Genomic DNA, 13,225 nt, shown 5'->3' on the forward strand with positions numbered 1-13,225 from the left:
AAATGTTTCATGGCAGGTTCAAAGGGTCAGAGGATAAAAATCTAGAATAAAAATCGTACAACTCTTAAGGTGTTAAAGCTCCACGGGTAGGTCCACAGAGTCCTTAAATGTTTGCAGAAAAAGAAGCAAATTTGAATGTTTTAATGAGTCTGTGTTTGTTTTCATGCATTCTGAAACACGACATGTCCAAATTGAGCGCTGACAGTAGTCCACTTTGCCATATTCCCTAAATGGGTACAGCTGCAACAAAAGAATTTCCCCCCTGCGGATCAATAAAGTATTCAGATTCTGATTCTGATTCTGTTGTGCAGCAGAGTCGGATGGAGATTCGGCCGACTGGGCCATGGAGCAGGAGGAAGCCATTGAGGGCCTCCTGTGCGAGACTCCTTCCCTCCTCCCCACCCTCTCCCTCTCTCTGGGCTCCAACGAGGGGCTCCGAGCACCTGAGGGCCCATCCGTTTCCCCTGCCGCCGCCGCAGCTCAGAAAGCAGTCGGCAGCAACAACCAGAGCAAAAGCATCAAGGTGGGCGACCACAAGCGCATGGCGAGCGCTGGTGTTTTAAGATGGAGTGTTTGTAAAAGTCTGTAACACCTTCTGTGTTTGCAGATAAAGGAGGAGAACATCATCCCTCAGATTAAACTGGAACCTCATGAAGTGGATCAGTTCCTGAATCTTTCTCCCAAAGGTCTTAACTCAGACTTTCCTTCCTTGCTTTTGTTGTTGCATGGCAGCTGTTTGATGCTACGAGGACACCTGCTGGTCAGTTGTTGAAGTAACTAGAACAGCTTATTCTTTTTTTCTCTTTTTTTTCAGACATGAACTTAATTTTCCCTCTAAAGACCTGAATAATTTAAATCTCCGAATATGTTTTAATAATTTCTAAAATGATGAAAAAGAATTCCAGCCTCTGTTTCTCTTATTGTTTCTCTGTCTCTGTTAATCTGCTAACAAATCGTGTTTCAGGGCTGGAGTCTCTGCAGATGCCCCCCACTCCTCCCAGTTCCCATGGCAGCGACTCTGAGGGCAGCCATAGCCCCGTACACGCCCCGCCGGGCCTGTCCTGCCCCACCTCCCCCACCAGCCCACCTCCGCCTCAGACCAGCCTTAAGGTGTCGCCCCGCGCTGCTTCCTCCCTGTCCAACTCGCCTCTGCTCACAGCCCCTCACGTAAGAGCTCAACGTTTTGTTTTCCATTTTTTTTTTTTTTTTTTTTTGCTCTCAACGTCTCGCATCACATGTTGCAGAATTAAAAATGCATGCATCTTGCAACAGAAACTTGGAGGAATGATGCCTGGACTTCAAACACATCATAGTTATAGATCCAGCTGAAGTGGGATTACTAGTGGTAATCCCTTTTATCAACATCATCATATTATTTCCATGAGTACAGACACTTTCGTGACAAAGAGAAGGTGTTATAAGTTAAGAGTGACAATAAATCACGGAAGAAAAAAGAAGGTGGATGCACACAGTGGAGACTCTCAGTCAATTTCCATTTCTTTCCAGTGTCATGCTTAAACAAATATCCACTGATGTGATAGGAGTTTTCCTGTAGAACCTGTACATGGCTGCAACAATGATTGAGTTTCCCTTCTTTTCCCTGCAGAAGCTGCAGGGGTCGGGGCCGCTGATCCTCACCGAGGAGGAGCGTCGCACGCTGGTGGCCGAAGGCTACCCGGTTCCTAACAAGCTGCCGCTCACCAAAGCGGAGGAGAAGGCGCTGAAAAAGATCCGCAGGAAGATCAAGAACAAGGTGGGAACTGACGGGACTGGTGCGCAGAAACCAGCACGTCAACGTCCGTCATGTTTGTGAAATTGTTCATTAAACAGATGATGGAAAGAAATCTCAAACTTACATGTAAATTCTATGTAAAACGTACCACTTGTGTGGCTGTGTTCTTTTTTTGTTTTTCTAAATCTGGGCAGGTATTTGTGTTGAAGGCGTTTGAATGGGGAAAAATAATGTTCCTGCCGCATGCGTTTGATGTTTTGCATAGATTTTCACCCGTTTTATTTCACAGTCGCAGACAAACCGAACGATACGAGAGAATGATTTTACAAATCAAGATTAAGTCGTGATGAAGTTGAACCTCTGAGGCAGAACCTAAAACTACAGCTCGTCTTGTTCTATTCAAACTGTTCAAACTCTGCAACTTAAATCCAGACCCATTAAGCAAACGTTTTTGAATTCTTTTGTTCTCATCTTTCCAAATTCCTTTTTCTTTTTACTCAGATTTCAGCTCAGGAGAGTCGCCGGAAGAAGAAGGAGTACATGGACACCTTGGAGAAGAAGTAAGTCCACCTGATGTGAATAAAAGCATAAAAAATAAGCCAGATATCAACCAAGAGTTTTGGTTGTTTGTTATTTTTCTTTCTTTTTAATAACATTTAAGATACGGCATCTTCACTATTAAATGAATCGCTAAAGATTTAAGTAGTATTCTTCGGACAGTTAACAAACTGTGCAGAAGAAAAGCAACACATTGCTGTAAATAAAGGCCAAATAGTATACAAATGTTGCATAAAGTACGTGTAACATTTACAATATGACAATGAGCCATTTATAGAAATATGAGAGTGAATTATGTGAAGGTGGCTGATTGTGTTTAGTCACTGACCCTGCAGTACTGTTGTTTGGCCACAGGGTGGAGACGTGCTCTAATGAAAACAACGAGCTGCGAAGGAAAGTGGAAACTCTGGAGTGCACAAACAAGTAAGAACACGCTGCATACACGCGACCTACCTCTTATTTCGCAGCTTGAACAGCTTCAGTTCAGAATCCGCGTCAACACTCAACAGTCTGTGGTTGTCGTTGTCTGGTTCTTTTCTTTATTGGTGCTCTTTACATTTAACACTAAAGACAGGTCGAGACTCGCCGCCTATGTCTCTCCAAAATTCTAATTTCCATCTTTGCATCATCAGTACCTTTGAACATATCCTTTTTAACTACATTTCTGGATGCAGCCGTGGACAGAAAACGCTCCTTAACTGTTGCCTCAAAATGTTTTCCAAGTAGAACAAAAGCTTCACGGTATCCTCCTGTCAGACGCTGCTATGAGCTCCTTCTCCCTCCTCACCTCCTCCTCAGGGTGCATGTAAAGTATTCAATGATCCTCCATGATGAAGACGAAATGCCTTCCGGGTCATGGAAGGAGGGACGCTCCCGAGGAAGAACAAGTTGACGCGATGAAAAGCACAAACGGTTTCAGAGGAGGGCGCAGAGGCAGCTGAAAGCTTCAGATCTTCAGATGGGGAAATGTCCCTGGGTCTTTGCCAGATTAGACACACCCTGCGAGATCCCACTTTAGGCGGTACTCGGGAGCTCTGAGGAAACACTGACTCAGTTTTAGTATTTGCAAACAAAGCTGCATCAGAAGCTCCCTCTGGATGCATTCAGCTGTGGTTTTGCATTCATACATAATCACGAGTCTATTTTGATGCAAAGCGCTCGCGCCGTGTCGGCCAGGCTGTGCTGTTCACTGCGGTTATGCGTGAATGAACTGAAAGTGCACGCGCGCTGCACAGAGGGAGTGCACCGGGTTAAGTGTGCCTCTGGCTGGAAGCACAGCTGTTTCTGGTCTTGTTAAGTGGGCTTTACCCTCACTGCTGAAAAGATTAATGGAGCTGCCCTTTTCGTCTGCGTGTTCTCAAGCTGGCACACCTGGACGCTGTGGTCGTGCTGGGAGAGTTTAGCTGCCTTTTTGATAACCCCAAACTGCAAAACAAAATCTTAGCGCAACATCTGACTAATGGTGAGATGAAAGACATTAGGAGTTTGAATTGTAGCATAATTACATGATAAAAGTCATTTTAACCCGAATACTGAGACAAATTTGCAGAGAGGACTCCCTGTAATCTCTGACAGGTGTGTGAAACTCTGCCAACCCTCATGCGTTTCCCCTCGAATATTAGCCTCATTATATTGTTTTAATTCCATGCACATATTTAATAGAAACGCAGTTCCATTCCTTTTCATCCATTTGATAATAAATGCATTCCTTTATGTTGAACACTAGGAGGCCTAGTCAACATATCAAACACAATTGCATGGAACTAACATTGCTATATGAAGTCGTTACTACGGATTTAACAACTTAATCAACAGAATTAAAGGATAAACTCATCCATGCATTCATCTCCAGTAGACTCCATTACTGTAATGCTCTTTTAACTGGACTTCCCAAAAAGAGCATTAAACATCTGCAGCTCATCCAGAACGCTGCTGCTAGAGTTTTAACCCGGACTAAGAGATCTGAACACATCACAGCAGCTTTAAAATCTTTACACTGGCTTCCAGTCAGTCACAGAATAGATTTTAAAAGCCTGCTGATGGTTTACAAATCCCAGAACGGCTTAGGCCCAAAATACATCTGTGATATGTTCAGAGAATATAAACCCAGCAGAGCTCTTAGATCCAAGGACTCAGGTCAGCTGGTCCAGTCCAGAGTCCAGACTAAACATGGAGAAGCAGCATTTAGCTGTTATGCTGCAAACAAGTGGAACAAACTGCCAGTGGAGATTAAACTTTCACCAAATGTAGACATTTTTAAATCCAGGTTAAAAACATTTATTTTCTCATGTGTCTATGCATGAAATATCTTTTAACTTATCTGGACTGTTGGTTGTTTTTAAATTCATTTAGATTATTTTATTTGTTTGTCTTTATATTATTTTATTTATTTATAATGCTTCTCTCACTCCCTGCTGCAATGCTTTAATTTTATGTAAAGCACTTTGAACTGTTTTGTACATGAAATGTGCTATACAAATAAATTTGATTTGATTTGATAACTCTTGCACAGCGTCACATTGAAATCCCTTAAAATCACAATGGATGTGATTTGCTAATAATGATACGATAATTTGGTCCTCTTCATCCTAAAGCAGGATGAGAATGAGGGGGCGGTGAATCATTGGCAAGATGCAGCATGACGGTATAGTTCTTGACTGCTGTCACAGCAAGGGACACCGTACCAAAAGCAAAAAGCAGCGGGATGAAAACCAAATAAAACCTGTAATGATCAAGATACATCATTCAGATAATCGGCTGTATTCAACAAAACCATCAGATATCAGCTGTTCCTCTAAACAGCTGATAGCTGCGGGGGGGGGGGGGCATTCTCTGTGTTTTTTAACTCCCTTTGCTCAGTGTTTCAACTGTAGAGCTGGAAAAAAACAAAACAACAACGGTGTGTTTAGGTTTTGTGTGTCTAACCTGTGTATGTGTTTCTCTCTCCAGGTCTCTGCTACAGCAGCTGCAGTCTCTGCAGGCGGTGGTGGCAGGAAAAGTCCACAAGTCCTGCAGGGTGGCTGGCACCCAGACATCATCATGCTTAATGGTACTTGTGTGTGTGTGTGTGTGTGTGTGTGTGTGTGTGTGCGTGCCTGCTAACAAGAGGCGATGGAACATTGATTATTGAATTGGAAACATCTGCTTCCATTATTCATTAGCAGCTTAACATTTTGTATGATGCATCATTTATTTCCCCTCCTCTCTTTCCCCGGCCTTCTTCTCCGCTCCGCCGGTCTTTGTGTGTCTCTGCAGGTCGTGGTGTTGTGCTTTGCTCTCTTTTTGGGGAGCTTTTGTCCGAGCGGTTTGACCCCGTGCTCGAGCATCACTGAAACAGGCGTGGCTTCCAAACAGATGGCCGTCAAAGAGTCCTACACGGCGACAGGTAATAACACCAGTAACCCTACGGACTGTACACGTGTTCAACACTGAATGACGTCGTCATGGTGACTTTATGTGGAGTTACTGCCTGCTTTTGCAAAGAATATGAGCAGCATTAGAGAAAATATATGTGAAAAGGCAAATAAAGTAATATTGTCCAGATAAAGTCTAAAAAATAAAGTTTTTATTACTACTTTAAGGGTAGTAACTTTTGTTCTGTTAGTGCGGGTCGTTTGAAAAGGCCTCAGCCGGCTTCAGAAAAGAACAAGGCAGTGAGGTCGTCCAATCAGAGTGTGAACTGATTTTTTTTTTAACTGTTTTTAAGCTGTCTTTTGTTAAGAATGAGAACCAGGACTAAACTTCTTCCGAACTGAAACCACAATCTAACTCGCTCTAAGGCTGATCGAAACAGATGAATTATTGTGAATAGTTTCATCTCCTCGTGATGATCTCAAATTCCCCCCCAGTTATTCTCAGCTCTGAGGTTTTTTTCATTTATTTTTTTAGCCCCCTTCAGCCCAATGTTTTTGTTTTGTGGTCTTTTTTTTCTTTTTTTCACTAAAAGACTAAAACAACAAATTGGTTTCCCCCCCTCTGGCTTTGATTAAGTTTAATTTTCAGACGCTCTCAGCGAAAGAGCTCTGAAAAAGACAGGGATGTGGAGCATTTGGCAGATGAAGAGCTAGATTTATTTTTTTTTCTTTTACAGAGACCAAAGCTGAGATAAAAGACGATTCGTAAATCCTAGTATGCTGTGTATATTTTATTGTGTAAAAAAAACAAAAACAAAGACATAACACTTACTCAGTAACTCAGTTACAAACGTAGATAACTATACAACAGTGTATACAACACTTCTTAAAGGTGCTTCATGTATATATTTTAAAAGTGAAATGCTAAAAGGCTCGCGTCGGCCTGTCAATGGTCAAGTTTTTCTACCCGCAAGTTGGACAAATTGCGCTTGATTTGAAGTCTCTCTGCCGGATGCGGAGCCGTCGAATCACGACCACAAAACTTTCCAGTCCAGCCAAGGGCAGAACTTTGTTATTATTCATATGGAGTATTAAAATAGTTGCATATAGCACCTTTAAGCGAAGGGGAAAGGCAAACAAAATGTGAGATATCTTCAGTATAACAAAAACACAAGGTGGGAAATGGATGCAGCATTAATGCAAGTCATCACACTTAAGGTGATATTTAAAATGGCATAAAAAATACTTGTGTTTTCAATCTGATATTGGAGATATTTGAATCGAGTGTTAGGTTAGACAGGCTTTTAAAGCATTGTGCATCACTGGCTGTAGAGACACACACACACACACACATACACACACGCATACACACACAGTCACTTTTCCAGAGTTTTCAGCTTTTCTGACCTGCCCTGCAGTTACCGTTGTAATGAATCATTATTTCCGGGCTATAAAAACTGTGGAGGTCCATTATAACATCACCACTAATCAGATTCCACCTACAGCTCCGCAGTGGCGGCTACCGAGACTGATTTAAAGAGTTGACCTTTCACTACATCCTCATTACCTCCCACGCACATGCACGCTTTTTTTTTTTTTTTTTTTGGTAATAGAAACCACATATAATTTTCCTCTCAATCGAATTCGTTTTTTTTTTTCCCGTCCATTTGTGTGAGCTCGTTCGTGCTCTCAGTCTGAAGAAGTCTTAAAAAACTTTATTGAAAACATAGACGATTTGAAGGTTATTTTTGTGTTTCTCGTTGCAGTGAAGTCCAGGAGTCTGTTGTCAACCTTCGAGGACGAGCAGCCGCACCTCCTCGGCCTGGGCGGCGAATATCCCGAACAGTGGGAGGACGCGCCGGCCGTCGTCATGGCAGCGTGGCGCCGCTCGGAGCAGCAGAAACTCGTGGTGGAGCCCGGCGGCGTGGAAACACACCTGCCTTTCCAGAGTAAAAGCAACGACACGCAGTCGCAGAAGAACCTGCTGCTGGACCTGCACAGGTAAACGCACACAGCCAGAAGCACGCCACCTTCTCTGAAGTGAACGTGACTGTCTGCCAGCGTCTCAGCCCTCCCTCTGCGTTTTGTCTCTCAGGTCTCGGGAACAGAGGGCGAATGAGAGCAGTAGTAAAGTGATAGAGCTGGAGCGATCGGTCAACGAGACCTCATGAGGTTAAAGTGAACACCCCCCCCCCCTCCTCCTCCGATGGGTTTTACCCCTCTAGAGCATGTTCAGTGTCCTGGAGCAAACCTCATACAGCAGCTCCCACTGCTGATTGATTAAGGTCAATGTTTAATGCCATCTATGCTCAATCAGATACACTGTAATGGTAGAAATAATAACAAAAGAGGCACTGGTTGTCCTTTATTTCCGAATTAAAGTTGCACTGATAGATTAACGAGTCGGCTTGTGGTTGCATTAACGGACCTGGCTTGGGTTTAAAGAAAAAAAGAAGAAGAAAAAAGAAAAATAAATCACATTGAGAGTCTTTTTCCAGAGGAAATTCTGATAAAATATGACATGTGAGGCTTTGTACAGGACACTGATGATGGCTTCTGTATTTATAGAGACTTTCTTTTTTGGTTGTTTTGTTGCTGTTTAAATATTTGTATTTCATTCCAGTAATGCATTCATCCCATTTTGATACGCGCTTGTGTTCATACTGAATTTTGTGTTTTTATTATTTTATTGTACTCTTTTATGTGTTGTTCATATTTACTTTATATGCATCAAATATTTCACGCATTGAGGCATTGTTTCTGTGATATGGTCATTTTCCCTCATTGTCTAAAGGTTGACCGATCAATCCCTTTCTTCCACAAAATGTTTAATATTTTACATCTGTGGATCCTTTTAGCTCGTCTTCAGATATTTCCGTGCAGAGTTGGAAGGCAGTACGTCGTGTTCTGTGAAAGTATTTAACTTGCGGTCGGGTTATATTTGTGTATTTGACCGGAAGAAACGAGTTTCAGCTTGACTGTTTCCGGTCTTCGTGCTAAAATAGGCATCAGAATATGTCGTGTTGACACTGAGTGGTGCAAATTCCTTATATTAAAATTAAAAAAATGGAAAGGACAGCATCTTGAATGGAAATGTGCCTTAAATCTTGCAAAATGTTTTGCTTTTTTTTTTTTCCACCTTCACGAGTCCTTATCGGCTATTTATCAGCTATTGCCAAAACTATTTCTTCACATAAATGGGGTGAGAGATTTAAAAAAAAAAAGTTCTATTTTTTTAAGACGCGAGTTGTTAGTAAATGAGGATCCAAATGTGTAGATGAGGAACCAGTCCATTTGGGGCTCCACGCTGTCGATGAATTATGGGATGCGATGGCTGCAGGATCTATCCTGGCTGTCTGTCGGGTTGAGTTTAATTGGAGATCGGGACTTTAAGGTCTCGACTTTCCTCGTTGAGGGCGTTACAGATGTTTTTATTTTAAGGTCTGAGCTGTAAATGCAACGTGGAACTATGACGGAATAAAACTGTCGGCGGAATCGTCCCCGGTTCCGGTTTGTAGGCTTGAAAGCAGGATTCGTGTCTGCTTCTTGTCGTGTTAAAAGCTTTTTGGGGTCGGCGGATTCGTCGTTGGATATTATTGTATGCCGACCGGATGCGCCGACGATGCTCTTTGTACATTACATTCCTCACTGCCAGCTCTGGAAATTGTTAGCAGGAAAGATGGTTTGAAACACAAGACAATTTTGTATTTTTTTTTTATTTTTAAATGCTCTTTTATGTAAAAAAAAACATCCTCTCGTTACATCTCAAATCTCACAGCCAGTAAATAGAAATTCTCCAAACCTGGATTTAATTTCTTTGTAGCTCCTGTGTAAAAGCAGTCCGAACTGGCTTCTGTCCTCTTGCTTCTGAAATGAATAAAGTATTTTCCTTAGTAAAAGCACATTATGATTGTGTGTGCGTGTGTTTTTTGTTTTTAATGGTGAATTGCTGGTGTTGTGATTAAAGTGTGCCTCTTATGATGATCATTTTGGAGCGGAGATTTATTTGCAAACACATTGCATGTCCCAACAGTCTGCAGCCACTGGCTTCCTTCAAAATTCACCAGTAGTGTAAAAATGAAAAAATAACTCATGCCTGCTGAGCAGATGACGGTTATAAAAGGTTAAGGTCACCTTATCTGAGTTTGTATTGAAATTAAGAAATGGTACCAAAGAGCAACGGTGAAGGTCAAGTTGATAACAATTATTTCCAGGACAACTCTATGTAGGACTGTGACAGCCAAGTCGAAAACCTCGGAAAAGACCTCCAACTTTCCAGCTTTTAAGCAACGCTGTTGTTTGATTTTCTATGCGTTAAAGGGAAGAGTGAATCCAAATGAATGGCAGCAAATTCCTGCCCTCGATTCCCGATCCTGAACATTCTGATGATAACACGCCTCAAAATCCAAAACCGACCAGCTGAAGAGGTCGATTTTTTGCCTCAAAAAAAAAAGATTAGGAATTTGTGCCATTATGTGAACAATAAACTACGCATGTGTTCATATGGTTGAACTCCTTTATCCATAGGAGCATAATGCCAGTCCATTCACTGATAAACATTTTTAGTAAAACAAGCTTTTAAATGTGCCAGAAATGTGCTTTTCCCTCATAATATATCACAGAATTAAGATCACCTGTCAGCATCCCTACTGCTGGCAGGTATAATAAAATCCTTGTGTTGCTGGTGCAGGAGTGGAGCAAGAGTTTGTGGTTAACACTCTGACCAAACAGAGGAACTGCTGTCTCCTCCATCAAAGCAAAAAAAAGAATCCGAAAATAGATTAGCGGCAGCACCTCATAATGAGTGGTGCGAATTGTTCTGACAGTCCCAAAACTACCCCAAGCCGCCCCCCCCCCCCCCCCAGCTTCGCAACAGTTCCCTCTCACAGCAGCAACAGAGCGGCGGTGCGTGGGGTTCTCATAAAGTCGTTATGAATAATTGGACCGAAAAAAAACATGAGTCAGTGAAGACATCAAAGAGCCGCAGTCTGATTTCACTGTTTGATTCAGGACTGCTGAGGTATAAAAGCGCTCGAGTTTTCAATTGGAGATAAAAATAAATAAAAAGAATTTCCTTCCTCTGGTTTCCTGCACGTGTGTTCTGACGTCAGCTTGTTTTTTTTTTTTTTACTCCACCGGCCCACAATCAAACCAATTACATGCAAATGGGGGAAAATTAAAAGGTGTGTTTTTGTTTTTAAGGCTACAATGGATGACAGGGTAACTCCCGAGTTACGGTATTAAATGATATGATCATTTTTCCAGAGTCTTTAACACTTTCTTTTGCTTCAGGTCTAAAGTTGTGTTGTATTTCTGTGTCACATCAAGGTGTTCCACACTGCGATTATGTGAGATCTCGCTGAATCTGGTTGTCAGTTTCCAATTTGGCAGATACCTAAAAAAAAAAAATACACTCCTTTCGGCCAACTATACAATTCCTTTCCTCGTCTGTTTTAATCGGGTTCTCCTTGGAGCTTTTTGAAAATCGGATCACTGTAATTCAGAAAATAGCAAGAATTCCGAAGCTTTCACTCGTTAATTTGAGTCAAAGCCATGTGGTACTAACTCAAGTCTATCTCATTGTTTTGAAAATGCACACCAGCGGAGGTCAGACGTCAAAATCAGCCACAGAGCTGCACAGACTAAACACAGATTTTACAGCTGAAGGACAGACGCCTTTTTATCCCAAATTGCTCGGACAGGATTCAGCGCAGATATGTTGGCTTTCCAAAATAACAAAGCTCCCTCCTTTGGTTTCATCTTTGAAGTCGACTGCACTGCTAATGGGCAGATTTCGTACAACAGTGTTTGTTTCTTCTGATAATTCCCTGGAAAGCAGAAACAGTCCACGAGGGACGAGCTCGCTGCTGACAGAAACCCGATCAGAGAGGGAGCTCGTTGTGTTCTTCCTTTATCATCCGAGGGGTGTTGTTTGGAAAAGTATCTGAAAAAGGCTTCTGAGGAAATGTGACACCTCCTGGGCTTCAGTGCGATGTTTAAATACTTGAGGTCTGACGTGACGGATCTTTTGTGATGAACTGCACTCCATCCCATATATGTGCATGAAGAGGTAACCGCTGCCAGAGCTTGCTCATTTCTGAGGAAATGATTGCCATGATGACTGCAGAACACGCAGGCAAACGGAGGTTATGACCAAAGCAACTGGTGCACATTTGGGATTTCATGTCTGCGCAGCTGAATCATTTCAGGGAATGCAGACTGATGCTTCACGGCAGAGATGATTTGATGAGCCCGGTGGTCGAGTGACAGAGAAAGACAGATGTGGCCTGATGTGTGACACGCAAACCTGCTGCAAACTGTAGTGAGGGAAGTAGTAAGATGATGGAGGAGGAAAGATATCAACAAGGCTGATACTGACATACAGACTCTCCACCAACAGAGCATATGGACTGTGTGTGTGTGTGTGTGTGTGTGTGTGTGTGTGTTGAGAGTGAGAGTGAGATACTGACAGCATGCATGTGTTCGTGGGAGTATGCTCACCCTCTGCCCTACTTTCTGACTGATGATGCTGCACAAAAAGAGGAGAGGGAATATCCCATAATGCCACGCTGCTCGTCCCGTGGGATAGATGGAAGGACGGGTGGATGGATGGATGGATGGATGGATGGATGGATGGATGGAGTGGCCAATAGGGATAAGAAGAAAGATGGACGTTTGCAGCATTTAGTAAAAACTGGACGGAGGTCTTGTCGCGGCCCTCACATCAGCTCGCGCTTTTTCGGTTTTTGAAAGCACGTCACGCTACAAAGAATAAAAGAATTTACTTCCGGTCATGCGTTTGAAAATAAAAGTTTCTTTGAACAAAGTGGGAAACGGGATGTTGATTTGTTGCTTGCATGATCACCAAACTCGACCAAATTGAACACAGAAACCAACTTATACAGTGCATGATACGCTACATGTATCAAATCACTTCTCATTGGGAGAAAACGGTGGTCTAACAGCTTTGAGGCTTAAAAGATAATTCTATAATCTGCAGCAATAGAGCTGTTCCTCTTTGACTGGTAAACAAAAAGGGAAAGGAAATATTTTACAGATGATATTGGCTGTGCGATAAAGATGATTCATTTCAGGCACTTGAATAAGATTTGTGCCCAATGCCCTGCAGTCATAAATGTATTCGAGATTTGTATTTCAGGATTTCACATACAAGGAATTGCACAGATATCAAGAGAGAGAAAAAATGGCCACATATTAAATTTTTAGTCTTGTTTAGGGCTGTTTAACGGTGGTGGGTTAGTTAACGGATGGACTGATGTTGGATATTTGATGCAATATATACATAAACACAGTCCATGCTTGGTTGATTCAAAGGAGAAAGTGAGGAGGGAGCTGTCCCTTACCATCTTTTTTGATTCCCATAAAGCCTGATGGACACTGATTTTCCCAACTACATAAAGTATGAAAATGTTTTTGTACATGACCTGTATGTACAGATAAACGCAGTGCCATACAAGGTGAACCTTTTCAGACCAGTTTATGCTAGAATATTTTTTTTTCCCCAACTCGATGTTAAAATAAGTCGCTTTATTTTGAAAGCAAAACCTTCTACTTCCTGTCT

General features: G+C 42.2%; 1 protein-coding gene across 2 annotated transcripts in view; it reads left to right on the plus strand.

Annotated features, from left to right (window-relative positions):
- creb3l2 (cAMP responsive element binding protein 3-like 2) overlaps nucleotides 1-9,630 on the plus strand; it is a 29,270-nt gene extending 19,640 nt beyond the window's left edge. Inside the window, exons 3-12 of one of the 2 annotated variants that reach the window (XM_075471835.1) lie at nucleotides 312-523; nucleotides 608-686; nucleotides 965-1,167; nucleotides 1,607-1,753; nucleotides 2,234-2,292; nucleotides 2,645-2,713; nucleotides 5,240-5,339; nucleotides 5,546-5,675; nucleotides 7,410-7,644; nucleotides 7,739-9,630. In XM_075471835.1, coding sequence (XP_075327950.1) covers nucleotides 312-523; nucleotides 608-686; nucleotides 965-1,167; nucleotides 1,607-1,753; nucleotides 2,234-2,292; nucleotides 2,645-2,713; nucleotides 5,240-5,339; nucleotides 5,546-5,675; nucleotides 7,410-7,644; nucleotides 7,739-7,814 — 1,310 coding nt within the window. In that variant the 3' untranslated portion in view covers nucleotides 7,815-9,630. The remainder of the gene's footprint in view (nucleotides 1-311; nucleotides 524-607; nucleotides 687-964; nucleotides 1,168-1,606; nucleotides 1,754-2,233; nucleotides 2,293-2,644; nucleotides 2,714-5,239; nucleotides 5,340-5,545; nucleotides 5,676-7,409; nucleotides 7,645-7,738) is intronic. The other variant, XM_075471836.1, reaches the window with a different exon arrangement.
- The last annotated feature ends 3,595 nt before the right edge of the window (nucleotides 9,631-13,225 follow it).

The sequence above is a fragment of the Odontesthes bonariensis genome, chromosome 8, assembly GCF_027942865.1.
Source record: "Odontesthes bonariensis isolate fOdoBon6 chromosome 8, fOdoBon6.hap1, whole genome shotgun sequence".
NCBI classification, from domain to species: Eukaryota; Metazoa; Chordata; class Actinopteri; order Atheriniformes; family Atherinopsidae; genus Odontesthes; species Odontesthes bonariensis.